The 25894-nt window shown below is 40.8% G+C and overlaps 1 protein-coding gene across 2 annotated transcripts in view; it reads right to left on the bottom strand.

The window, feature by feature from the left end:
- LOC114439314 (E3 ubiquitin-protein ligase rnf213-alpha-like) overlaps positions 1-25384 on the bottom strand; it is a 30544-nt gene extending 5160 nt beyond the window's left edge. The window contains exons 1-57 of one of the 2 annotated variants that reach the window (XM_028411168.1): positions 25248-25384; positions 24172-24290; positions 23908-24017; positions 23009-23665; positions 22818-22933; positions 22567-22737; positions 22067-22275; positions 21694-21983; positions 21355-21614; positions 21024-21236; positions 20760-20952; positions 20577-20632; positions 20034-20208; positions 19787-19942; positions 19259-19357; positions 19044-19166; positions 18645-18828; positions 18368-18541; positions 18113-18265; positions 16317-16933; positions 15994-16153; positions 15691-15908; positions 15404-15541; positions 15141-15305; positions 13245-14481; positions 12966-13144; positions 12721-12876; positions 8910-12509; positions 8704-8828; positions 8192-8308; positions 7987-8111; positions 7781-7903; positions 7638-7699; positions 7374-7527; positions 7156-7297; positions 6422-6613; positions 6200-6330; positions 5970-6127; positions 5673-5879; positions 5394-5581; positions 5192-5312; positions 4976-5076; positions 4174-4356; positions 3843-4009; positions 3662-3764; positions 3473-3587; positions 3193-3400; positions 2708-2904; positions 2448-2570; positions 2267-2377; positions 1524-1757; positions 1354-1432; positions 1243-1277; positions 1044-1144; positions 605-761; positions 341-515; positions 9-103 (exon numbers count right to left, since the gene is read on the bottom strand). In XM_028411168.1, coding sequence (XP_028266969.1) covers positions 9-103; positions 341-515; positions 605-761; positions 1044-1144; positions 1243-1277; positions 1354-1432; positions 1524-1757; positions 2267-2377; positions 2448-2570; positions 2708-2904; positions 3193-3400; positions 3473-3587; positions 3662-3764; positions 3843-4009; positions 4174-4356; positions 4976-5076; positions 5192-5312; positions 5394-5581; positions 5673-5879; positions 5970-6127; positions 6200-6330; positions 6422-6613; positions 7156-7297; positions 7374-7527; positions 7638-7699; positions 7781-7903; positions 7987-8111; positions 8192-8308; positions 8704-8828; positions 8910-12509; positions 12721-12876; positions 12966-13144; positions 13245-14481; positions 15141-15305; positions 15404-15541; positions 15691-15908; positions 15994-16153; positions 16317-16933; positions 18113-18265; positions 18368-18541; positions 18645-18828; positions 19044-19166; positions 19259-19357; positions 19787-19942; positions 20034-20208; positions 20577-20632; positions 20760-20952; positions 21024-21236; positions 21355-21614; positions 21694-21983; positions 22067-22275; positions 22567-22737; positions 22818-22933; positions 23009-23665; positions 23908-24017; positions 24172-24271 — 13938 coding nt within the window. In that variant the 5' untranslated portion in view covers positions 24272-24290; positions 25248-25384. Of the gene's footprint in view, positions 1-8; positions 104-340; positions 516-604; positions 762-1043; positions 1145-1242; positions 1278-1353; positions 1433-1523; positions 1758-2266; positions 2378-2447; positions 2571-2707; positions 2905-3192; positions 3401-3472; positions 3588-3661; positions 3765-3842; positions 4010-4173; positions 4357-4975; positions 5077-5191; positions 5313-5393; positions 5582-5672; positions 5880-5969; positions 6128-6199; positions 6331-6421; positions 6614-7155; positions 7298-7373; positions 7528-7637; positions 7700-7780; positions 7904-7986; positions 8112-8191; positions 8321-8703; positions 8829-8909; positions 12510-12720; positions 12877-12965; positions 13145-13244; positions 14482-15140; positions 15306-15403; positions 15542-15690; positions 15909-15993; positions 16154-16316; positions 16934-18112; positions 18266-18367; positions 18542-18644; positions 18829-19043; positions 19167-19258; positions 19358-19786; positions 19943-20033; positions 20209-20576; positions 20633-20759; positions 20953-21023; positions 21237-21354; positions 21615-21693; positions 21984-22066; positions 22276-22566; positions 22738-22817; positions 22934-23008; positions 23666-23907; positions 24018-24171; positions 24291-25247 lie in introns of both variants that reach the window. The other variant, XM_028411169.1, reaches the window with a different exon arrangement.
- Between the last annotated feature and the right edge of the window lie 510 nt (positions 25385-25894).

The following is a 25894-nucleotide window of genomic DNA, read 5'->3' as shown; positions in this document are numbered from 1 at the left end:
ATCTCTACCTTCAGCTGAGGTGTGATGATGGCACTGCTCATTTCCATCTCCCACCCATTTCTCGTTTCTTTGGTGGAAAGCGGATTGTCATAAGGAGCAAGCCCTGCAAAGACAGACTAGTTTTGTTAAACAGTAAAGTAAATATAGAACTTCACACATCCATACAGCAGTTTCGCCTTAAAATGTCACTACACATTTTTGGCCACTGGAGGGAGCCCTTTCTACAGTAAAGAAAACAACATTTACCACAAACACAGATGCCTTTTAGGTAAGTTATTATTTCAGCATTATAAATGATATCACTGTGTCATAGGAGAGCATGTTAAAAGTGCTATCTCACAGTTTTGCTGCTGGTGTGGCTCCATTAGGCTGCTGATGAGCAGGTGAACAGCGCTGATTGTGTCGTCTGTTCCCTTTCCCAGAGATCTGAGGAGGTGCTTCATGTCCTCGTTTAGGTGTGCAAGAATAAAGGCTCCTGTGTCGTGGACTGGAGGTTTGATGATCGCAGCTATTGACTGGACATACACAAATAAATTGTATGGCTGCGCAGAACAGAACATCACAATGCATATCATTATCAAATAAAAAAAACCATTGTGCTTACTTGTGGTTGGCTCCAGGCTCCAAGCAGCATGGACATGTGAGTGAGCATGCGAATAATGATGAAGGGAACAGGGGAAATGCTCTTTGTGTCCATCATATCTGGATTATCTCTGCGTGTGGGGTCACCAAGAATATGGCCTGTCTGTGTGCGGTCACCCCTGTCACAACACAACAAATAAACACAAATGATTTCTCTAAATCCATAAGCAGCTTTCTAAGGTTTATGCTTCTGTTATTTTAATGTCCTGCATCTCTTTAGTAATAGCATAATCATGGCAATTATAGAGAACTCAAACATCAAAAAAGCAGACTGATTTTAAAAATTTACAATTTTAAAAATGTCAGTAAATGTACTGGAAAATTCAATTCAATAATTTCCGTCATAATAAACTCTGACTAACTTTATATGAACCTGCATAGCGTTTTTCTGGAGCACTTACTGCAGCTGGAATTGCTGAAATCCCTGCACAGGGACGTGACTGTCTCCACCGATCACAGCACCACAGTCTACACAATGACTTTTTTGCATGGGCTGACCACACTTGGGAAAACAGAGGTAACAGGAAACAAGGTTCAAAGTTTAAAGTGTGATAAAAAGAGACACCGTTCAAATTTACTATAAGATTGACCATAACATACCTCACCAATGGTACAGGGGTGACCAAGAGGACAGTCTGTGGAGAAAGTTACTTTGAAATCATCTGACATGGCTGCTTAACATCTTATATAATGCTCTGGTTTATTACTTACGGTACCACTGCACCACTGAACCCAGAGCTTGGTGAGCCACAGCTAACATGTCCTCGGGCATGGTGGGCAGGAAAGCTGCCTGTTGCAAAGATGAACATGTTCATTTCTCCTAACATGAGTAGAAACCTGGTGGTATTGATAACAACGTCCACTACTAGTACACTACATACCTGCATGCTGGCAGGGTTCATAGCTAGCTGCTTCAATGGAGCTAAGATCCCCTGGTTTCCACAGAGCAAGACAGCAGCCAAGTGCACAGTCAGGTCCACCAACACACAGGAGGCCCCACAAACAGCAGCCAGTGGCCCGAGCTGATTAGTCACTAGAGCCTGGGCTAATGTTTTTACCTCTGCGGTGCCAAGGAATCTGGTATTCTTGATGTAACTGACCAGAGCTTCTAATTGCTGTTAGTACAAAGACAAAAACAGACAGTATGTATGGAAACTAGAGAAATGACATTAAGTCATCAAGATATGATCAAAAGTGTTTCTTGAACTGGTGTATAATGGAAGTGCTCATGTTTGTGATGTTCAGAACATATGATCAGGCCGGGTAGCTCACTTTACCTTGTCTTATTGTCTTATATGTACATATGCCGCATTTCACTACACATTGCACTATGTACAACTGTCTCTGTTACAAATAAAGTAAATTTGAGTTTGAAATCAGGTTATAATTATGCCCACTGTAAAAAAAACAAGATTAGAGACCAACTATAATACATTACATGCCACTGTGCACTCTGTTAGTGCTATTATCAATGAATGTTTACATTTAACAGACATGACATAAGATGATCTGGCTGTAAAATATTGATGGTAAGTGTGCAGTGTGTTTCAGTTGTTTAAAACAACAACGTTAGAGCCAACAGAAATGGTCGACTTGTTTTGAGCGCACAAGATTAAGGACCTACTTCAGGCTTGGGATGGAAGCCAGCACTGGTTTGTCGGTACAGAGTTGTTACTTCTCTGTACAGCGCCAACAGGAGGTAAACTGTCTTCTGCTGTGGTAGGCATCGGCATCCCTGTGTAAACAAAAGCCACTATGGAAACATGCACGCAATCACAGATTGGATAGTGAAGAAAGAACATTACCTCACAAACATCATCCAGTCCATCTGCTTTGCCTTCCATAACGGCTTTTGCAACAGCGTTTCTGATAGTCTTGTAATCTTCGCCACACACAAGGTACAGGTCGACTGAGGTGGCGTCTATGTTCTGGGGAGCAGTGAAAATTTAACTGATTTATTTACGAACACCATCTAATCTCATTCAATCAGTGCGACTGAGTAGAGACATTTTGATTGTAAAAATGCTACACAAATAACACTGAATTTAACTGTAGATGACTGAACCTGTTGCAGAACTTCTTCAGGGAAGAGCCAACACATCTGGTCCACTTTGAGGAGTTCCATTACAAACTCCAGTCCATGCTGCCTGCAGATCTTACGGATCAAATAGACCCGATACCAGTCGTTTCCACTTTTCCGACACAAGTTCACCACACTGGTCAGAAAAGCTGGGGTTCCACTTGGAACAAGTTCCTGCAAACCTGGTTTAAGATTTAAAAAAGAAAGTAGACTTAAAACCTAAAACACAGTCACTATGTTAAAGGGAGAGATGATCTGACATTAAAATGACTCTAGCCATTGATTAAATGTTTAATTTTTATGCATTTAATGCCTTTTACATATATTTGCATTGTTAATTCGTGCAGATAAAAATGTAAGGAAATGTGTGTGTGTGTTTTGAAGAGTATAGAAACAGTAGAAAGATGACTTTATGGAGACCCAGGGTCTGATCTATACTACTACTAAATAACAGTTTGAAAGAGACCAACCTGTGGCTTTCACTCTTTCCACAATGAGTTTAGCAGCCATATCCAGGTCCATGCGCACTCTGGCCACCTGCCGCAGGTACTCCACCATGGCCCTTCCAGCAGATTGACCAGGTGACTGCAGAAAGTCAGTCAGAAAGGCACTTTCATCCTGCAAACATGCCTCCTGATCTGCAGTGGATGTGAAGTGCACCCTCTCAAACATGGAATCCTGGAGAAATGAAAACACAAAACATCAACAGAGCTCCATCACACAAATGAAGTTTTTGTTTTCAGTGTTTACCTCCAGGCAGTTGATGTACAAACAGTACAGTTCTGTTTTGTCTGTCTCCTCCAAAATCTTGGTCTGCTCAACTGCCAGCAGATGTTGCTGCAGGTAGTCTTTCACTTCATCAAAGCTTCCAAAGAAAAAGGGACTTTCTATTAGAATTGACAGAAATATCTGCGCTGTATGCACAAAGTAGCAGCTTACCTATACTTAAGCAGCAGTTTGAGCACTACAGACCGCACCACTGGATTTTTATCCACACAGTCATCAAATGGAGACAGGGCCTTTGTCAGAATTTGTTGATTCGCTGCCCGGCGATAAGAAACAACACACACCATTACATGGATAAGTGTAAATGGATAAGTAGACGGAGCTAGGACTGTACCTCTGAGAATGGAAACAGTGTTGGCCTCCACCATGACGAAAGACAGCAAATGAAGAATGACAGCTGAGCAGGGTGGACAGTTGTCCTTGAAGCATACAGTAGACACCAGGTCTATGAAGAAGGCATTACACTGCTTCCTGAACTGAGCATGCTGATTGATTAGAATCCTACACAAAACAAGAGTCACACAGGTGTAAAATGTAGGACAGATCCAGAAGACTGCAGACTCCTAGATTCTATAGAAGCAATTAAACAGAGTACACAGGGACTTCCTGTTATCTTTGGTCTTTATAAAGGTACAGCACACATTTCTCCACATAAAGTTACCAACCTGATGTCATCTGTGGGAACCATAGGGAAGTCATCGCTTACAGGCTGCATACAGAGGGGACAATACATTTGACCGGGTCCCAACCACTGTTTAATGCAGTTTACACAGTAGATGTGTTGGCATGGCAGGCAGAGTGGATCCTGAGGGTCCCCCATACATACTGGACATGGTGTGAGACCAAACCTAGATTAGGCAAAAAAAACAAAAAAACAAGTCATTTAAAGAGTCATTTAAAGTTGCATTACACAACTTTGTATGGCTATTCTGAATGACAGAACACCAGTAGGAATCAAACTGTAAGTACATTTGTTTGTCTGTGAAGACTCTCATCCAATCAGCTCACGTTATATTCAAGAGAGTTTTGTGAAGATGCCACTTCCTCAAGTAGCTTCATTAATTCTTCATTAAAATACTACGAGTCCAGTTGCCCCAATTTTCAACTCTTAATTTAATCAGTGTAGTGCTGTTTCACATTAAGGATAGCAATATTTGCACTGAAAAATATAGAGATAGAGGCATTCAAGCAACATTTAACATGTGACCTTCTAAGCCGACACTAGCTGTGAAAAAATAAATTTGACAGTAGCATAGTTGTGCTTGGTGAAAAACAGACACGTTGTATAGATGCGTATACAATGTGTATATAGTGTCCTATTTAGACCGCTGCAGATGGCTGTCCCTTCTCCAACCATCAAATAGCTAAGGTGGCATTGAGCATAAGAAGTTTGGATGATTTCACATTCACATTCAAATTTTGACCATTATGATTACATCACAATACAAAAAGCTGGTATAACTCTACCTGAAGATGTGTTCAACAGCTCCATCTTTGCATTTTTTCAGCAAACCAATTACTGCTTCAAATGACTGCTGTGATTTCAGGTCTGAGTTTTTTTCCAGTATCTTAATAGGAAACAAAATGATGCATTGACTTAATGACAGAACAAATGACTCTGCTGATAGTTTGAATTTAATTTCATCTAAGGTAGACATACAGGCTAATAAAAACTAAACCAACCTGGCCAAGCGCTCTGGTAGTCTCCAGTACTAAAGGTTTCAGCTTTCTTTCCAGCTTTTCAATCCCCAACAACATGTGCTCCACAAACAGAGACAGGGAAAATACCCGATTCCATCCAGCTCTGAGAACAACACAGAACAAATGACCTCAATATTTGTACACAGACAAGCAAAAATCACAGAAATATTTGAAGTTTACTTACTGGACTCTGGTAACGATCACCCTGCTCCTCTCTCCATAATGTCGCACGCTCTCTTCTGAGCAGATCATTTCAATCGGAACCTGAAGTTTTTTCACTTTCCTGAGCCAGGCTTGTCTTTGGGCATCTGTGTCCAGAACCTTTGGCTCTAGGTACTCTACACATGCATAAGCAGCATACACATCAAGTACCTTTGGAATGAGGAAATATAATAAAATCAATAACATTGAAATATAACCCACACATAAGTGGCATCATATAAACATTTTTATATAGACTCACAAGTTCAACCCCATCTCTGGCATATTGATTCCTCAGCAGGTCCTGCGTCACCTGGGGTTCAATGCAGATCATTCTGGAAAGGTTCTGCAGGCGGGTCTTGAAGGCGTGATATGCGGCATGGACCCATGGCAGTGATGTCACCGTTTCAGTGTCATTTAGTTGCAATCTCAGCTCACTGACGCAAGAGTTTAAGGCACCACACAGCAGCTAGTAAAACAGATAGCGTGCATGAATATGTACATCAGACACATGCAATCCAACATTTAAAGGTTATTTATGGTTAAAAAAAACATCAACCTGCAATTCCTCCTGAGAAGTGACATTCATCATCATAGACACAAAATCTTGAAGGTAGCGCTGAAGAAACTCTGCCTGCATCTCAGGATCTGCTTTTCCAATGTAGAGTCCCAGTGGCGTCTTCCAAAAGAAGTTCTCAAATTCTTGTGGAGTGTGCCCTGAGAGACATTAATTCAGTTTAAGAACACAAAGCATCCCGGTAGTAACATGGATATTATGGCGGCAATTACCCTCATGTTGAAGTGCATGAACCCAGAGTTCCTCCAGGTAGTCCTTTATCCTCCAGCTGAAAGGCATGCTGCAGCTCAGGTTCCTTTTTTGCGAGATGTAGTTCTGTACAAGGATTGCTCTTGTCTCAGAGCTGTGAATAATTTCAATTAGTAAAGCACATGGTATGTTACTGTTAATTACTAGCAACAGTAATAATGGAAAGTGCAATTACCACCACTAACCTGTGGTCAAGGTTTAGGTGTGAGATTTCCAGAAGCTTATCATTGCCAAAGATATCCAGCCAAAGCCTCTTAACAGATTCACTGATGTTTGTATCAAGCAGAAGGTCCATGTTTTGGTCACGGTCAATGACAGAGACTAAGTGAGCCAAGAGGGGGACTACGACAGCCTGAACATGCCTCCACAATGTGTGCCTGTCATAAAGGCAAAAAGTTACACGTTGAAATAAAACAGTTCTGTGTAGCATTTGAGTGAGACCTACGTACTCGTACTAGAGACCGCAGTACGTCAGGCTAAAGGACACCACATCAGACACAGACACTAAGATAACTTCTGGCCATTGTGGACGATGTCAGTCATCCTCTGCACACTGTCATCAGCGCTCAGAGGAGCCTGAACAGTCACAGGCTGCTCCTCCCCAAGAGCAGGACCCACAGACTCAGAGACTCCTTTGTCCCCCGATCCATCAATCTCTACAACTCTGCTTTTGGCAGGAGGGGGAGAAGGAGGGAGGAGCACAGCCCGCCTGATACAACACACGTGCAATAATCCATCTGTACCATTTATGCTGGTGTGCAATGTTTGTACAGAATTCCTCTTATCTTTTATTTTATTCTATTTAACTCTTGCTCTGACTGTCGGTGTTATATTGCTGCGGTACCCGAATTTCCCTGAGGGACCTTCCCAAAGGGATTAATAAAGTATATTCTATTCTATTCTATTCTATTCTACTCACCTGAAGGTGCCCCCTTCTTGCAAAGCATCAATATTTGAGGCCTCCTTTAGGACCCAGTTGCTCTTCATGGATAAGAAGCTGTTCCCATCATGAGTCTCCAACAGTGTGTGAAGATGCCTCTTCACAGTTTCCAAAAATTCACCTGAGAACAGTTAAACAGAATAAAGAGCACTGCTACCGGTGGAACAAGGTCAGAGAAAAAGAATGATTGTTCACACCTTTTATTTCATCAGTGTCACTCAGGAGTGTCAGAAGGATTTCAACTCTTTGAGTACTGCGGAAGCCACTTTCCACATGGTCCCTTAGCATGCCTACTGCTCTCTGCACACAGCTCCGCAGGAGCGCTGTGGTGTTCACAGCACTATCCAGGCACTAAAGATGCATAAATATAAAGTTACAAAACCTACATATATTGAATACACATGCTTAATTTGCAGTTTTCCCACAACAGAAATTATGTAACGCATGACCTCTATACCCACATTTTCATCGCACTCGGCTTCCTCTTGCTCATTTTCCATGTACATGTCTTGTATTTCCATGGCTGTAGAAAGAGTTTTTTTAAAAGTTCAGAAGATAAATGTGGGTAAATATCAGTGTATTATAAAAATAATCAATCGGTTACCTTCAGGTTGGTTCATCTTTTTCTCAAACATCTGACTGACTGTCATGTTTTTCAGTGTTTGGATGTCTGAAATAATGTCCTTTGACAACCTAAGGTCATCAATATGAACTGATGTCCAGGGTCCTGCAAATATTAAGATGCCTTAAATTATTCTTTATACCTTAAACACTGACAATTAAAACATGCACAAGTTGTGTTGACCTCACCTCCATGAAAGCCAATGTAGGAAGTGCCTCCTTCGATTCTAGGCAATCTAGTGATGAAGTAGACTGACACTTTGCTTTCCCATCCCTTCTGTGTTATCTTGTTGATTTCATTAATGGATGAATACCTAAAAATGAAACACAACCTTCAATATAGCAAAAATCACACTGCAATGAAAATCCTATAAAGAGAAAAGGTTGGGCTTACTTTGCAGATGCAATGAGACTGGCACTGTGAGAGGCTTCATCAAAGTCAGACTGAATGATGAGGATCTTGATGCACATTCCAGTAGTACTCTTTCCATTTTCAGCTGTGAGGAAGTTCCTGAAAGAAAAATGTTTGAAAGAAAGTGTTTGATCTTTACAATGAGTTTACATCTGTATTTAATTTTAGGTATTTACTGTGATAAGAAATAGTGATCAGCATGCAAAGCCAAATAGTATCACTGTGCTCACCCAAGCAAGTCATCCTGTACATTTGAGTAAGCAACTGATTTAAAAGTAATTTAGGTATATAGTTGTTAAAAGGATATGTGTAGTGATATTACTTAATATGGCACAGCCAAGAGAATCCTTGTGATTTTTTTACGTTTTAGAAAACAGAATATTCGCTACATAATATTCCACATTCTTTTTCCTGTTCGTTTCTCCACATCTAGCCTGGAAACATTTAAAATCAAAATGCACAGACAATTGATAAGCAAATCATGACTGACTGACCTGATCTTTTTCAAAAAGGCATGCTCTGTATCAAACTGCTGAAGTGAGAGAAGTTCAACACTATGCAACACTTTCTTCAATGGTTCCAAGTCGAATGCAGTCAAGAGCCGGGAAAATGTTGTCACCTATGGTTTAAAACCACAGTTAGACCTTAGAACATTCACAGTGATGGATACATTTGAATGTCTCGTGAGAACTTTGGTTACCTCTGTGAAGGAGGCACCACAGTGGACTTCTTCCTTGGTGCACGCAAGTATGTAGTCTGCCATACAGCTGTTATTCTGCTCTCCGAAGTAGACCCTACTCAGTTCTTCACTCTCCACTTTTGGAAGGCCTGTGCAGTCTAAGCGTACCACTGAGTCTGGTGTAGCACATTTGAGCAGTATGAGCTTAGCCTCATCAAGCGCTTTCCTTTCAGAGCTGACGATCTCCTTCATCCGCTCTATAACTTGAAGAACCACAGAAGCGCATGTGTCTGAATGGTAGCCAATAAAAACATCTGCTGGCTGGTATTTGTATGGCTGAGTTACTGCTGCATGGTGTCTGCTAAGAGATACAAAAAGTCCAACCCATCTCTCCAGTTCCTCAACCATCCTCTTCTGCTCAGCATTGAGGACTGTGTGGATATCCAGGTAGTGTTTCTCCAGCCTATTAATGAGAGGTATTGGAAACTGTTTGTAGACAACCTCTCTTTCCTCAATGACAATCAGCCGAAAGTTTTTGTGCACCCTGCATTTCACACGATGGGTTCCCAGTCCAAGGTCCACATATTTTTGCCCTCCCAAGCAGACATAGTATTGATTGAGAGCATCGTACAGACTTTCGTAAAGGTTCTGCAAATTTAGGAGCACAACTGTTTGACCAGTCTCCATGCATATCTTCACTCTGTTGATGTTGCGACAGATCTGGGTATATTCTTGGTCTTTCGGAAAACTAGATCCGAAGATTATTTCTACTTGACCACCTTCTGAAAAAAAGCTTTGCTGCAGGATCTGTAGGGCTGCGTAGTTTTTAGTTAGCACAAGCAGGTAGCGACATTCTTCATCCTGTCCAACCCCTTGCATGTTTTCTCTGACAAACTCAATCGCATTGATGTTCTCCAAGTATGGTGCAATCTGCAGTCTTTTGGCAAAGACAGCAACTGCGTCCACATTATCCTTGCCACTGAAATTTCTTAGCACCGCCTTCATGAGCTCCCCTGCTGTGGGCTTTCGCTGGGAAGCTTTGGCCATGGCAAAAATCATCTTAACTAAGCTGTAATAGTCACGTAGACCAAAAAATCCTTTGCCTTGTTTCCGGCAGATGTTTAAGTAGGCTCTTGCAAAAGGTTGGAAGAAATCCCTGACTTTCTCCAACACCACAGCATCAGAGGAACATATGCCTTTAGCGGTCTCAATGAGTTCTCTTTCATTAGGGTCACCACGGGAGACAAAAATCCCTCTGTTCATCTTTGCGGGGTCTAGTGCCCAGTTAGAAATGCCAATAAATCCAACCTTTTTGTGTGGTAGTGGCTCATCATCAATGCATCCCTCCTCTAGCAATGGATGAAGAGTTTTCAATGGCATCTTTGGAGAGTCCTCCGCCAGCCCAATCTCATCAAGAACAACGACTGAGATGTACTCATCAAGGTTTTTTCCTTCCTGAAAGCGCTCACATTGTTTGAATGTATTAATGATGCCTTCCGGTGTTGAGTGAGGGCTACACTGGAAGGACACCAAATGGATCTGTTTTAGCATTTTGTAGAGCTCAGAATGAGCAGCTTGACCCTGCATTGCATCCGCCACCAGAGTTTTGGACAGAGATTTGGAACTTCCAGGTTTTCCAACCAGGAAAAGTGGGATTCTTAATTCAATGCACAAAACCATCATGAAGACATTCTCCTTGAGGGCACCATTTCTTGCAATAGTCTCACCCATTGGCACACCACTCAAAAGTAAATCCTGCATGAGTGAGATTTCTTGCATCAGCCTTAATGGGCTGTATGATGGGGGTAGCCTTTTGCAGATTTTTTCTCTGTACTTGTCCTTATATTCTAGGCAGGCATGGTAGCACACTGCTATGGCCATGACAAGAGACCAAAGAACAGGATCGCGTGCCTCGGACTGTCTCTGATGCTTTTCATTTTTCTCAGCATTTTGATTGCTCTCAAATGTGTCCAACTCCCCGAAAAACATAATGTGGTGGTCATAGAACCAAACAAAGGCCTGCATGCAGCGCTCTACATCTCTCAGGCTCACAAAGCTGCATTCATCTTTTCTTGACCGCATATACTTCTGTGAAGCTGAGAGGACATCAGTGATCCACTTCACATAACTCTGATCAATTGCTTTACTCTCAGCCACTCTTTGGACAATCTGCTGGATGTAGATTTTCTCAGTGTGATCATTTAACTGTCCAAAGTCCCACACCAGAGGGATCATGCTTGGAGGCAATGCTTGAACTCTATATACTAACTGGCGGAGAGGAATAGATCCAAGCTTTTCATCTGTTTCTTCAGCTCGAACTCTGTATCCAAGACCTGCAGCTTCTAGCCGTTGAATCATCTCATCTGTGTGCTTTCGGTAAGGGTTGCATGCTGCTACAATTTGCAATCCACAGTTGGGATTCAGACTTTCACCCTTTACCGTCTTGTCACACAGGACCTCCTTAACACTGCTAATGGCCTCTGTTGTGTTGGCTTCATCGAAGAAGAGCACAGAGTCAAACCCATAGTCTTGTTTATTGACGGCAGCAATGTCTTCTCCTTCTCTGACTTTGGTGTAGATCATTTCTGAAGTTGTCCCTCCATGCACCTTGACCATTTTCATGTTTTCAGTGGCGACTCCAATTCTCCGCAATTCACAGAGGAATTTGATTAGTCTTGTCTTACCACACCCAGTCTCTCCCATGATAATGACAGGAATGCCACACCTGAAGCGCATGTGCATTGCCATCATCTTCAACATGTTGTCAGTTGTAAGTTCATAAGTTTCATCAGGGTCAAGAGGCCACTGAATGCCAAGGACACTGCAGAGTCGTTCTATTTTTTCTCCTCTTGGAAGGCGATCAAAGTCAATGTTGAAAGGGACTCCCTGAAGTTTAAGGCCTTCATACAGATCCCTTGTCATGACATTCCTTTTTATCACCCTTCCAGAGGTGGGCTCAATAGCATCAACAAAGTTCTGCTCATTGGGTTGAAGATGAAAACCAATGAAGGTCATGGACACATGGTCGTCATTAAAGAAGATGTATGGATGTGGTTCTGTTTCCCATCTTTTTCTGATTAGAAAAGGAGCCAAGTCTTCATCCTGGATACCAGTTCTGTCTACCTGCATCCTCCCAGGACTCTGGTCAGAGATGCTGAGTGATGGGGTGGCAAAGTCTTTTGCCATCAGAATCATGAACTCAACCACAAAGGTTTTGAAACCATGTAGTGTGTCTCCAGTAAAGGTGGCATCGCAAAAAACAGATGTCTCACAGTCTTTCAGCTGAAGGTTAAGGAACCATGCAAAATTTCTCAGTTCTGCCCAGGATGGATCCATAATGCCACAGTACATGAGAAGCATCTGAAGACATTCCACGTGAGACCCCTCCACACCCTGATATGTAAACCCGTCTAGATTACTGTGGTTATAAAACCGTGTGAGGTACTGATATGGCCGCTGAAAGGCTTCACCCCTGAATTCTTCATTATCCATCAGTGGGTCTTCATTGCTTAAAATAGTAGGATCTTCTCGCTTCCTAGTTTCAAGCATGAGCACTTCCTTGGGGGGTCGACAGAAAATGTGTGGGAACACATCTATGAAGGTACTCTTCACATTTTGTGCCTATACAGAATGTAGACAAAAAAAATCAGATAACAAATGACATGTACTTCTGATTTGGATTTTTAGTGACACTTATACTCTTATACTTAATTGTACTTAATGTAACTTAATACCTCTGGCACAAGAATTTCCTTTGGGATAAATAAAGTTTTATCTTATCTTAACTTATGGTATCTTAATGTTCAACTCAAGCGCATGTTAAATATCTTACCGGCCATGAAGCATTTCTTGTTGGCTTGATTGTGGGCTCTAAAATCTCTATCACATACAGCTGCTCATCACTGCACTTCCACATCTTTCCTTCAGAGTCCATTAAATAGCGCAAAATCAACAGTTTGAAAAGGAACTCCTGAAGACCTTTTTGGACCTTTAAAAACACAATCAATGTGAACAGTCAGATATGCCTCATTATAAAGGATATAGTACACTAAACTAAGCAATAAAACTCAGCAATACCGTTGATGTGACGTCAAAATGGAACATGGTGAGTTTCTTCCTTTTAGTGTCTAACAGAGACTGAAGGATGACATTCTCATCAACCTTAGGTTCGATCAAGCGAATGCATTTCATCATTGATGGCTTTTTGGTTATGCGCTTCAGTTTGTCAAATAGCCTTGTGATGTAGAGAGACTTTCCTGCAATAAAAACATAGATCATAGATATCAATGCTCTTTTAATTTTAGGATAATCTTAAGAATGAAATATTCCACATCAGAGAAAATGATCAAAACTTACCAACACCTGCCCTTTTGGAAGAGATAACACCAACACAGAGTCTGTCTTTGAATGCAGCTGCAGCACTGCATTGCTCTGCAGGGACGGTGTAGTGTCTGTGGAGGTACCTCTGGATCTGTGCCAAAGGTTCCTGGGGAACCATGTGCAATCTGTATTGACTGAAGGCTGATGGAAGAAAGGCATGTTCTCTTTCTGAACTACAAATGATGACAAGTGTGTAATCCCTCCTACTCTTCATTTTCATTTGCTGAAAAAAGTTCTCAACTTTGGAGCTCACATCATAAGTGAGTAGATCTCCATATAGCAGAGAGTAGATCTTCTGTCCCTTGTAGCCTTTGCTGAGACATCGTCTAAGGAATAGCTCCACCTGTTCATATGGTGTTGAGGAGTTGCACAGGAGGACTTCATCATAGGTTGGGAGTGTTTCATTTTCACTATTCATATAAATGGAGATGCAACATGCCAGGACCTCATCATGAGGGCAGATCACAAGGTTTGGGTTTCCAATGGACAAACCTTTTGGTAACTGCCTCACTAGGAAATTCTTAGCATCAGAAATATCCTCCTCACTCTCATGCGTTTCGTCTTTGTTGGCCAGCATTTCCAACAGTCTCCCAAGACTGGTCATATCAAGAATGTGTGGAAGAAAGCTTTTCATGTTTTTCATATAAGCATTCCATATCTGATCGAATGCTTGTAAACCACTCGCTTCTTCTGCAAGATTTGGCAGACAGTCCATTTCACTGGTGTCAGTACAAGTCTGAGGCTCCATGACCTCCTTTTGCTCCTGTGGTTTCGTGAGGATTTCATACTGAAGTGAATGCCACACTTGTCTTAAGTCTGCAGCTGTACAATTTGGCTTTATGAAGGAGAGCATGATGAGAACTTGGTCCTCCACTTTGGTTACTCTTTGCTGAGTCAGCTTACTGCATAGGTATAAAATTTGTTCTGCTGTGTAGTAGTTCAGATAGTAATGAAGGGATCTCTGTCTGTCCACAAAACTCATCCAGTTGTCAAGGCATTTTTCCATTTTTCTGCATAGTTCAGGAAGCTGTTCTGCCATGCTTCCCTGCACGATGACCCTCAGTGTTCTGTCCAAGTTAAAGTTCATCATAATGTTGGCTTCTTGGCTATTCATACAGCAGTTGATTTGTACTTCCCAGTTTCTGAACAGAGGATTCCCAGCAGTATAAAGCGCAATGAAGGCATCAGAGAGTCTTTGAACACTTGCAAAAACCTGAAAAACAGAAAGATGTCTACAGCTAGATGCAACTGCAATACACACTGAGAATACATACAGAGAACTGCATAACTGCATTTTTTATCTTGTGTACTGTTTAGCTGTCAGACACTAAATTAATGGCAATAAATCCATATTCAGCACATTACTAATTACAGGAAACTCTTCACTTTTGCCCATGACCAGATATATTCAATTGGCAAATTTGATGTAAACATTGCATAACCTGACAACTGAAGAAAAACATGCTTCTGTATAAAACTTAGAACCCTGAACTGCTTTCAGGACAACTTGTTTACTACATTACATTATAATCTATGACAAGATAATGATATTTTTTACATTTTTCAATTTATTTACCTTTTATTAACCGTTATTGAAGCAAATTTGTTATTGTTTCCCTTATGTGGGCACTTGTCTTTTTATATTTCTGCAGAGCAAGACTGTCTGGAATCATTTAGAGATATCATTTAGAAATACAATAAATATAATTTTACTGAACCTATCCCATATTATATGATGTAATTAATGTATTAAGAAACCTTTATTAGTCCCACAATGGGGAAATTGAAATTGAAAATGGTGCTTTTTAAAAACAGACCAATACATTGAACACAGAATTTACAACTACTACTACTTTACTACTTTCATAATACCTCAACAAAGTGATCAACTTCATTCTGCCCTTGATCTCCTTTTCCAGACATGAGCATTAGCTTGTTTTGCAGCTCCCTTAGGTCCTCAAGAGAGTAGCAGCGCATCTGGTAACCCTCGTCATGCTCCTCTGGAATCTGCAGCTTCAGGGCAGTGTCGAGACTAAGCTAGATTGAAAAACAGAGAGTTATCTTTCCAGAGATAAATAACCTCTGCATTGCACTGACAGTTGCAGCCATCTTTAATCGTGTTATCGTGTAGTTACCTTTTTGACATTTTGTGCACTAATCAGGTAGACACCCTTGTTGTTAATAGCTGATGCCAATGAGAGAGATGAAAGCTCCACTGATCCATGACTGTCTTTTACAGTCTTTAACCATTCCAAATGACGAGCACTGTCCCGCTAGAAAAAGAATCCTCTATTTTAAAATCAAGTGTAATGTTGATTGAACAAGTGCCTTTTCTATCTACTATTTTTAAGGTCATCTTCAGAACATACTGCATTGTGATAAAACTATGGCTGATGATGTTTCTGATGATGAGTCCTCTTACCAGTTTTTTTGGTAGGTTGCCGTCATTTTCCAAAGCTCTCCAAAGCTTCTTGAGAACTTTCTCAAATGCTTGAAAACCAGAGTCTGGTTTGAGCTCATAAAGCATTGAAGAGTAGCCAAGGACAGCATCATGAAAGCAAGCTACGCGATCCACATCCATGTCATTCTCTCCCGCAGAGATTGAAGCCAGGTCGACAAACACCTTCAACTCGTTAATATCTAAAATATAGATTTAGATTTAATCTTTATAAAATTAATGAATACATGACTTTTACAATAAACTATATTCACCTTCTATATTTACCTTCAAGGGCATCCTTTACCCACTTTACGAAGTGTACTCTGTGTCCTAGCTCTTGAAGACACTCTTTACGGGGCTGGGTGATGTCTGCCAAAGTTGTCTTTGCCTGCATCAAATCGTTGTCAATCCGACTAAGCTGCTCATTTTGAAAGTCTGCATCACTCTGAGGGGAAAATCAAAGGTTAATCTCAGAGTTTAGTTGCTGTCTGTATTATCTGTTATAAAATAAAATGTGAAAATATTTTACTATCTGCAAACAAAACACATAAGTTATCTAGACGGAGGCTTTTGCACAACTTATATATTATTTGCAATGTACAACTTACAAGTTCTGTGAGCGTCTCTAGAACTCTGAAGTCCCCTTGAAGACACAACGTTTCTTTGACCATCATAATAATTTGAGCCGATTCCACAGCGAGATGAAGCTCGTGATACTGCGCGATCTGTTGAACCCTGCTGTGGATCCACTGTCTGCTGGTTGAGTTATCAACTCTGCACATGATCTCCAGCTCCTGAGCAAGCTCGGTGTACTTGCCCTTGTATACTCTGAAAAGTTGGTTGACCTCTTTAAGCTTTATACTGCCATTCTTCAGAGAAGTGTAGATGTCTTTGTACTCATCAAAGCAAGCTAAGAAAATGTCTTCATGTATCATATCTGGTGTTGCCATAATGTCTGCTACTTTGCGCTCATCAGGAGTGTCATCTTCCATTTCTTCAGCGGCCAGGATTTTGGCTTGTTTCTCCCAGCACATGTTGAATATGTAACTGTCTCTGAAGGTGTACAGGATCTCAGCCATGTCTTTAATTTCTTCACTCAGACTGAAGTAGGTGACAACACCAGCCATTGGGGAGGGAAGTTGATCAAACTCGTGAACCATCATGAAATGGTCCAAGGGCATCATCTCGATGTTGATTTGTTTATGTTCCAACTCAGCAACATCCACTATCGAGGAGAGTAAATAAGCATGCGTTAATGGATGGATGGCGGAATAAGTCATGTAGCGTTACCACCATGGCTGCATTTTACCTTTTTCCAAACAGACAACCTTGTTTTGAGAAACCTTAAAAACTGTCAATTCTGATGCTCCAAAGAGTTATAAATAAACATTCCTCAGGAAGACCCCACCATCTAACTAACAATAAGATTTACACTGGCGAGCTCTGGAATGTGAAACTTTAAAGACTAATCTGCTAAGAAAGCACTTTTTGGACAGCTTGCTATCATTGATTTGCATCAAGCTACCTCTGAATGAACCAACCAGGAAGACAACCGCCGAAAATTACGACTCCTCACAAGAGTTAAGACCAGCCAGACTAGTCATAAAACTTTCTGGTGCATTTCAAAGAGACACTATAATGTGCTCTTAGTTTTATACTATCTGAATGTATGTAAGTATTGTTGTAAGTTTGCTCTTACTGTTCTTTTTTGAGATTTTAAAGGAAATGCTAACAAACAGCTTTTTTACAGCATTACACACAGCTAAGATATCAATTGATTTTTGCCATTAAGCTTAAGAACTCATCATCTGACCACAATGCCACTATATATATATGTAAGAATATGTGTCTCAATTATTCATTAAACTCACAATTATCAGCAGATAATTGGAAGTTGTATTTGAATAAAATGTTTGTCATTATCAACATATTTGATACCTAATTTGCCTTTCCATATTTTTGTGTTATTTGATATAATCACATTACTTCTTATAATAATAATAACTCTGGTGATACAGAGTGTGTAATCTTAGTTTAAACTTAACCATATGTGTCTCCAGGGTTAGCCATGGCTTTGAGACAAAGGAATTTGTAACTTGACTCTGGACACAAAGATGACTAGCTCTCTCTCCACCCCTTATATGTGTATATAAACATATATGGTTACATACACAAATTTCCTGTGTGGATGCTGTGCTTTCTCAGCTGATTAGTCTTTAAAGTTTCACATTCCAGAGCTCACCAGTGTAAATCTTATTGTCAGTTAGATGGTGGTCTCTTCCCGAGGAATTGACAGCTTTTAAGGTTTCTCAAAACACGGTTGTCTCTTTGGAAGAAGATAAAATGCAGCCATGGCAATAGCGCTATAGTCACTAAGTAAATACTCCTGACACAGACCACATACCTGTCATATGTTCTTCAAGTTTGTGGCTCATTGTTAACAAGGCATCCACCAGATCCTTTTCATGATATACAGCTTTCACTTCATCTTGTCTGCAATGTAACAGCCTTTTCATTTTGGCAATGTCTGTGTACTGTGTGTTCTCTGAGAGGCAGTCTGTTAATATACAATCACAAACACAACCATATGTTCACAATCAGGATAGTAATAAAATTTGATAACAATTATCAAGAATCTACTGTACTATACTGTTATTACCAATCTTTAGTAGTTCAATGAAGCTGTCTTGACTCCCCAGTATGATGTTGAGCTGGCTGATCTTAATGTTTCCTTTGACAAGTTGCTTGATCTTTTCTGTGAAGGATGATATGGCTATAGCTAATCTGCTCCTGGCATCTTCAGAGAGCTTCTCAATCAGTTTTTCTTCTGCACCTGCAGTGGCAAAATGAACATGTCACTGTTTTAACTGAAACTAAGACTCGGAGTCTTCTGTTGGCTGATCAAGCAGCTTGTTTCAATGCTTCGCTGTTCCTACCATGCAAGTGGAATATGTCTTTAGCAGCAGTCCAGGAAAGGAGGTGCTGTAAGACCACCTCTTCGTCTTCCTGATAATTTCCTTGGTCGTCCTTTGGCCAGGATTTTTGGATTATGACGGAAAGAAGTTTCCCAAACTTCCAGTTAATCTTTAACCTCTCAAACAGTTTGCCTTCAGACCTGGACTGAATATTATGGAGAACAACATGATGGTTGGATTTCAAAATGGATGCACCATGAACATTGAAGCTTCTGCAGAACCTTTTACTTCAACATACACAAGTCACAAAGCAGACTTTTGGAATCTATGCGAATTAGATGATTGTTTTTGTTACCATGGCTAGGACTACAAAAAAACTACACATATTGTTAAAAATAAGGCAGTAAGAAGTCCTTCTACCTGGCACAAAGACGTGACAGCCTCCAGAGCACACCCCTCAATACTGGCAGTAAGATGTGGATGGGAACGTCTGAGGTCTTCTATCTGTGTGCAGTAGAACTCAATCTGATCCAATGCTGATTCCTAAAACAACAGGGTCACATTAATAAACGTAAATGATTTGTCTCTAGTTAAAAAAATCCTAAACCGATATCCTCAGAGTTCATATCACTTACTTGTTTGTACTTGCCCTCAAAGTCCATAGTCAATGTCTGCCTCCACTCTTTTGTGCTGCCTTCATCTTTGAAGCTGATGGAGATTATGTTGTTCCACATCTGTGAAAACATTCTACTTAGCTTTTTCTACCATTTTCTACCATTATCTATTAACCCGCCTCGTCCTGCAGTGCAGGGTCACAGGGGGCTGGAGCCTATCCCAGCTAACTACAGGTGAGAGGCGGGGTAAACTCTGTACAGGTCACCATCGGTACAAGTCCATCGCAGGGCAACATAGAGACAGACAACCACTCACACGCAGACCTACAGGCAATTTAGAGTGACCGATTGACCTAACAAGCACGTCTTTAGAATGTGGGAGGAAGCCAGAGTACCGGGAGAAAACCCACACAGGCACAGGGAGAACATGTAAACTCCACACAGAAAGGCCCCAGTCAGGATCGAGCGGGGACCTTCTTTATTGTATTTTATCATTTTTATATGTTTATTTATTTTAAATGTTAAAGAATAAACAAAAAAGCTGCTCACCTCCATCTCCTCTGTCTTATCTGCACGCAAGGATATCAGACGGCTGCTGAGCAAACCCCGTTTGAAGGACTGAGCGATCCAGTTTCTCATTATGGTCATTGCCCGAGTCACCAAATCTTTGGCATACTGTTGGGTACTATGTTCTTCATCTGTCTTCTAATTGTTAATTAGAAGTGACATTCTTAACATTATTAAAGGTTCATAGTCAGAAAGGCCATTTTTTACAAGATGGACAAACTTAACATACCTGCTGCTTGTTACACCCAACAAAGTCTGACACTGATGCCACTAGATTCATGCAGGCTACAGCAATGTTTGGGAAGTTTTGGATATATGATGCTGGTTTGACCCCTTTGCAGATTTTCTCTAACAGCCTTACTGCTGCTGTCAAGCATTCTCTCCTATAAGTATCTGTAAAATAACTGTGGTAAACACATAAACAGAAGATTAGAACACAAACAATTCCATTGTCACAACAAAAATAGCTCTGCATCCACTTGCTGTTGATTAAAGATTGTAACATTAGCTGATGACTGATTCATAAGTCAACTTATTTAGTGACCAGATCAGCCTTAAGTGATACAATTGCTTCAAATAAAACTAACAATTGCATAATGGATAGAATACACAGGCTCTATGCTAATTTGGCTCACTAATGCTACAATAAACACAAGACAGATCTGCAGAACAACAGTAAATGATCTTAAGATTAAGTAAATGGTGTCAAACTGTTGTCTGTGTCTACACACTTAATGTCTGTGCTATTCAATTAAAAGCAAGAATAAATCACCTGTATTTATCCTCAATAAGGTTTGCTTGGATGTGTGAGAGAATATCAGATACTGCCTGAAAACAGAAAAACATGGACATGTTATATTCTCACCCGAATACAGTGGAGATGCACCATTGGCAAGCAATTAGCAGTTCTTGTCAAACCATAATTTCTAGTACATCGTTCATTGATTCCACACACCTCAACACTGCTGGCAGTCACATCCTGAGGAGCCTTGTTGATGAAAATATGGAGCATGTCCAAAAGCTCAGTTTTAATGTTGATGCTACACTCCACCAGCTCATCTACTGACATCAGGTACAAGCTGGACCGCGCTAAGAGTGTGTCAATCTCCATCAGGTGACTGTGGGTGTTCATCATTTTTACCAGGGCTCTGAAAATAGTGCACAGTAATATACATGTGCAAGCAACTGGATATTTTTGTAAAGGTAGATAGCAACTTACCTCTTTTCTTGACTGTTGAGGTAGGTCGATCTACCCATTTCAAGTCCTTGGAAACCAGCCCAGGACGGGCCATATTTCAGATTTCCAGAACTTGGTGCTTCAAAAGGCTTTGAGGTGCCGTTGAGGAGGTGGAGAAGTGGTAGTGCTATGATCCAATGAGGCATTGTTGCTACTTTCACAGTCTTTATTAGACTCCCCAGTGATTCCGGAAGACTACCACAAAAATCATTTCAGCATTATTAGCATTTAAACACATTATTAATCAGAGATTTATAATATTATATACTATATAATGCAACTTATGGTTTATTGAAAAGCTTAAAGTACCTACCTTTTGATGACAGACATATCCTGAGAAAAATGTGTCCAATATTGAAGGAAGTCATCTTTGTCCAGTTTGGGTAAACACAGCTCAGCACAGAGTCGAGCGAGCTCAGCATTATCAAATCTGATCTTATGCTCTTTACATACATGAAGCATGATCACGGCTGCTCTTAGTGGGTCCTTAATGTAGATACTCTTTCCATCTCCATCCTTCAGCAGCTGAGGGATCATGTTGGTCAACATGAAAATTTTCAACATCGTCTTCACCTAGGAAATTAATAATAATAAAAAGGTAAGTAAATTCTTAGAGCCATGTGTACTTTGTACACAAACACTGTGAACTCACATCTTCTTCTCCGTATTTTAAAGAGGTCCATTTTTTCTCTCTCTCTTCATAAACAAAGGGGTCTCCATAAACCTGAACGAACTGACTCAGCTGGATCAAAAATCTTTTCAAGTTGGTCACAGTCCACCTCCTGAGAAGATCAAATATGCTCTCCAGCATGATGTTCCCTGCGATCTCTCGGCCCTTGACCAGATTTTGCCTTTGTTCGGGCCACAATGTTTCCTTGATGCGATTGAGCATACTCTTTGAGGGCTCAGCACAGATGATGTCATCATACTGATGCCAGTCCCCTTTTACAGAAAAAAAAAACATATTTAACTTAATGCAATAAATACCATATCATCATTGAGGTAGATTCAATCATAGCATTTACCACTGTCATTGATAAGGAAGGGTTTCACAAACAAGCATCTGTTGGTAGTATGTTGTGTAGAAGAATCCAGTTTGTATATGTACTCAAACTCATACGAGTCTTTTTTCTTCTTATAGACTATGTATTTGTACGGGATCGACACAGACACAGCTTCATTTTTGTTTGCTATTAGGCTGCCTTCCACCAGAAAGCCATGGTCTCCAAGATCCCTGCAACAGAAATGTTTAGAATAAAGAGGATGCTGATTACAGCCCGTATTCACTTGATATTTCCCTGCATATTGCATAAAATACTCACATACTCACTAAATATGCAGTACCCTTAACTTCTTAGAGTTTGGACCTTTTGCCAGTAGTGTATATAGGTGTATGTATATAAATATAAACAACTGTTTTTCTCAGTGAGAACTTTATTAATATCTATTTTAATGTATATTTTGTTCTGACCCCGCATTTAAGGACCATTTGAATATCACTGACTAATTATTTAAGCATAAATACCTTGTCACAAACAGCTCAACTAGATCTTCTTCCCATTGCCCAATGCGGAGGCCAGCCCTTACAAAAATGCCATCTTCACTTGGATCAAATTTAAAATCTTTTGAGAGAACAGCATGGAAGTGAATTGTGAGTCTGTCGTGTGCAGCAATGGTCTTGTTGTTGCTGGTCGTTCTACAGTGAGAAAAAAAAATCAATAGTAAAGTAAACAAGTATACATACATACATGCAGTGTTCTGTGTTGTTATCAATACCCTTTAAATGACGCTTTGGTGTTGGACTTTGCCTTATTGCCCTCTGAGCTCTGCGCTGAAGTCAAGGGCTGCCCACTGTCAGACTCAGGGTCCACACTGGAGCCTGGGCTGTCAGCCTGTTGCGATTAATATGTCAATAGAAGCTCCATAACTTAATGCCATCAGTTTTTGTCAAGATTAACCATTGTTACCTTTGATGATGTTTGTGGGCCAAACACCATCTGTTGTCCAGCTGTTTCAGCCTGCTTGCGTGTCTGCTTCCCTTTGGCTTCTCCTGTATTTCTTTCATGTAGTTCTGTACTGGAATTCTGGACCTGTGTCGATTGTTTGGTAGTGACCACGTCTTTCACATTCTTTGAATTTTTTCCACCAACTTTTGGATCTTTGGAGTTCGCCCCCTTTCCTGAGTCCGACGGAGACATCTTGTGGCCTTCAGAGAGGGGACTTTGAGTCTGAGTGTCAGCTGGTGCTACGTGGAGTGTCTGATCCTGTCTGGACTTTTGTGCATCACCTTCTCTCTCTTTAAGATTGCTTTTGGCTTCCTCAGACTGCCCGGCCGTGGAAGCCAGCTTTTCACACTGAATGACGGGTGTGTCTTCAGATGAAGAGGCAGTGTTCATTGCTGCTAAGGAACCAGGTTGGCTTTCCATTGAAGAGAACCTGTCTTGGAGTGAGTCTAGTGTTTCATCTATTGCCTTGTCAGAGCCTTCGCTGTCTGTGAAATCAGTTGTGGCATGTGAGCTCTTTCCCTCTTCCAGAGAAATGCTGGACATAGCAGACAGGTTTTGATTGTAATCCATTGAGATGCTGCCATCTTTCTTTTTTTTGTTCTTTTTCTTCTTTTTTTTCTATAAACACAACGCACAAAGTGGACAAATCCGTTTAACAAACCACACCATATTAAATTATACATGCCTCGACATCCTACTGGAATCTCTGCAATCAGCTCCTAATGTGTTTCTATACATCTGCAGAATAATGCATACAGTACATTTACAATTTGTTTTTTTGTAAAGAATACATATCTGCAGTGTACTGGCTGGGAAATATAGTAGGTTGTTACACAAAAGTTCAAAACAATTACACTTACCCTTTTCCTTGTCTCAGCGAAGGTCTCATCACTCGGACGTTTGGGGGATTTATTGTCCGAAGGTGGAACATTTTTCTGTGACTCCGATTCCTCTCCAGTACTTTTCAAGTCTGTAAAATTAAAGTTAATAGTCACATAATTGCCAGGTTAAACACATTAAATTCATTTTCACATTCCTTTAAATACTACCTAACATAATAATATTCTTCCATTCATCATCTCCTGGGGGAAAATATATATATACAGTATTAATAATCTACTCACTCTGTGTGTTTGTGGTTTGGATAGACAGCCCCTGACCACAGTTACTGCAGAACTTTGCCGTTTCCTCCAAAATAATATGGTCGCAGACGGAGCACTTCATTTTCAGACTTCAGTAATACCTGCAAAGGCAGAAACACATTTCCTTTCACTCTTTGGCCAGTGGTAGCCTTGGATGTGTCCTGTGACAAAGAGCCTGATGGGACTAAGAGCCTGATGGGAGGACTCACATAGCTACACTGACTCCGGCCAAGGTGGAGCTCTCACAGCACACTTAAATACTAGTACGTTTTGTTGTGGTTGTTTTTCTTTTTTTACAGTTTCAAGAACTAATGAGCAATTATTCTTGTGATATTCCTATCCTAAAAATGTTTTATGTGTGCAAATTACAGCATTGCAGGTGAGAATTTAAACATTTCAATGAAATGATTATTTAATATCACCCAAAAAGGGGGTATATACAAAATACGTAGTAAAATGATGCATCACTGTCGAAAACGATCTACAGGAGAACATTTCTCATTAGATACGGCCTGAGAAAACGTTTGCGAGTGAGTCCTCTTCTCGTATATTTGGCTCTTAAGCTCTTCGACCAATCACCGAATAAACATGGTAAGATCACTTCCTGTTCCGATCCAAACCCACAGCTTCGTCGTTTGACCACAGTCACTAACTAAACTACCGCACGGCTGACGCTGTAGTTGCTACTGTCGACATACGTGTGTCAGATAATGGTTGACACTATAAACACAAACCAAGCAGCACGTATGTTAGCTATGGATCATTTAGCTCATCTCCTGAGCGGCCCGGCTAACATTAGCTTGGCTCGAACCGAACATCATTATCAAAGAACAATGTTCTGTGAAGATGCTCAGTCATTCAGGTCCGGTACATGCGCGCTAATACAAAGGGAGCTCCTGAGGCGGTCCGCAGAATGAAGGAATATTATTATATTATTACGGAATACGCGCGGCTAACGACGGGTCAAAACACATCTCACGGTAGCTAACCCAATGACAGCCAGACCCCAACACGAGCAAAGTGGACCAGCTGTCCCTGTGGCGTCAGGCTGGACTTACAGAGCCGACTGCGTCACGACCCGCTTCTGTTCAGCAGGAGGAGAACCAGCTGCTGGTTCTCCGAATCTCCCGGCCGTCATCCAGCCCGTCCAAAGAGCCGCTCGCTGTCAGTTCCGCGTTTTCTAAAGTTTCGTTTTGTCAGAAATGGGCGTCGACTTGAGTTTACTTTCATACTGACTCACATGAGCCAACATTTACCGATGTGTGGAGCCAAAGTACAACTGACTTTGTGTCATTAAATACAGCTTTTTACTTATGTATTCTAATGTCAGATTGTATCTATTCATTTATTTATTTGTTATTCCTCTTTAGACTTTTGGCATCTTGGCCTCAAGTCACCGGGATGATGAGTGACGGCTCAGGCTGAGGGCTTTAGTCACGGTGCGTTCAGGGACCGTAGGGGATGTTTTAAGGGTAACTCACTCTATTTATGGGTTTCGCTTTTATTTTCCATCTGAAACATTATGAAATAACTTCAGGTAGCATACATTTCATTTGCAGTCCTCTGTTTCATCATGGAAGCTATGTTGCTAACTTTGAACATATCTTATAAGGAATTTCTTGATGATTGAGACTATTTCCAGAAGAGATGGCAGTGGAGGGTTATATTGAATCTAGTGGTGAAAGAAACAAAGCAAGTTGAAGCA

Source organism: Parambassis ranga, chromosome 8, assembly GCF_900634625.1.
Source record: "Parambassis ranga chromosome 8, fParRan2.1, whole genome shotgun sequence".
Lineage (NCBI taxonomy): Eukaryota > Metazoa > Chordata > Actinopteri > Ambassidae > Parambassis > Parambassis ranga.
The sequence above is the reverse complement of the archived record's forward strand: the minus strand, read 5'-3'. Positions and strand labels throughout refer to the sequence as shown.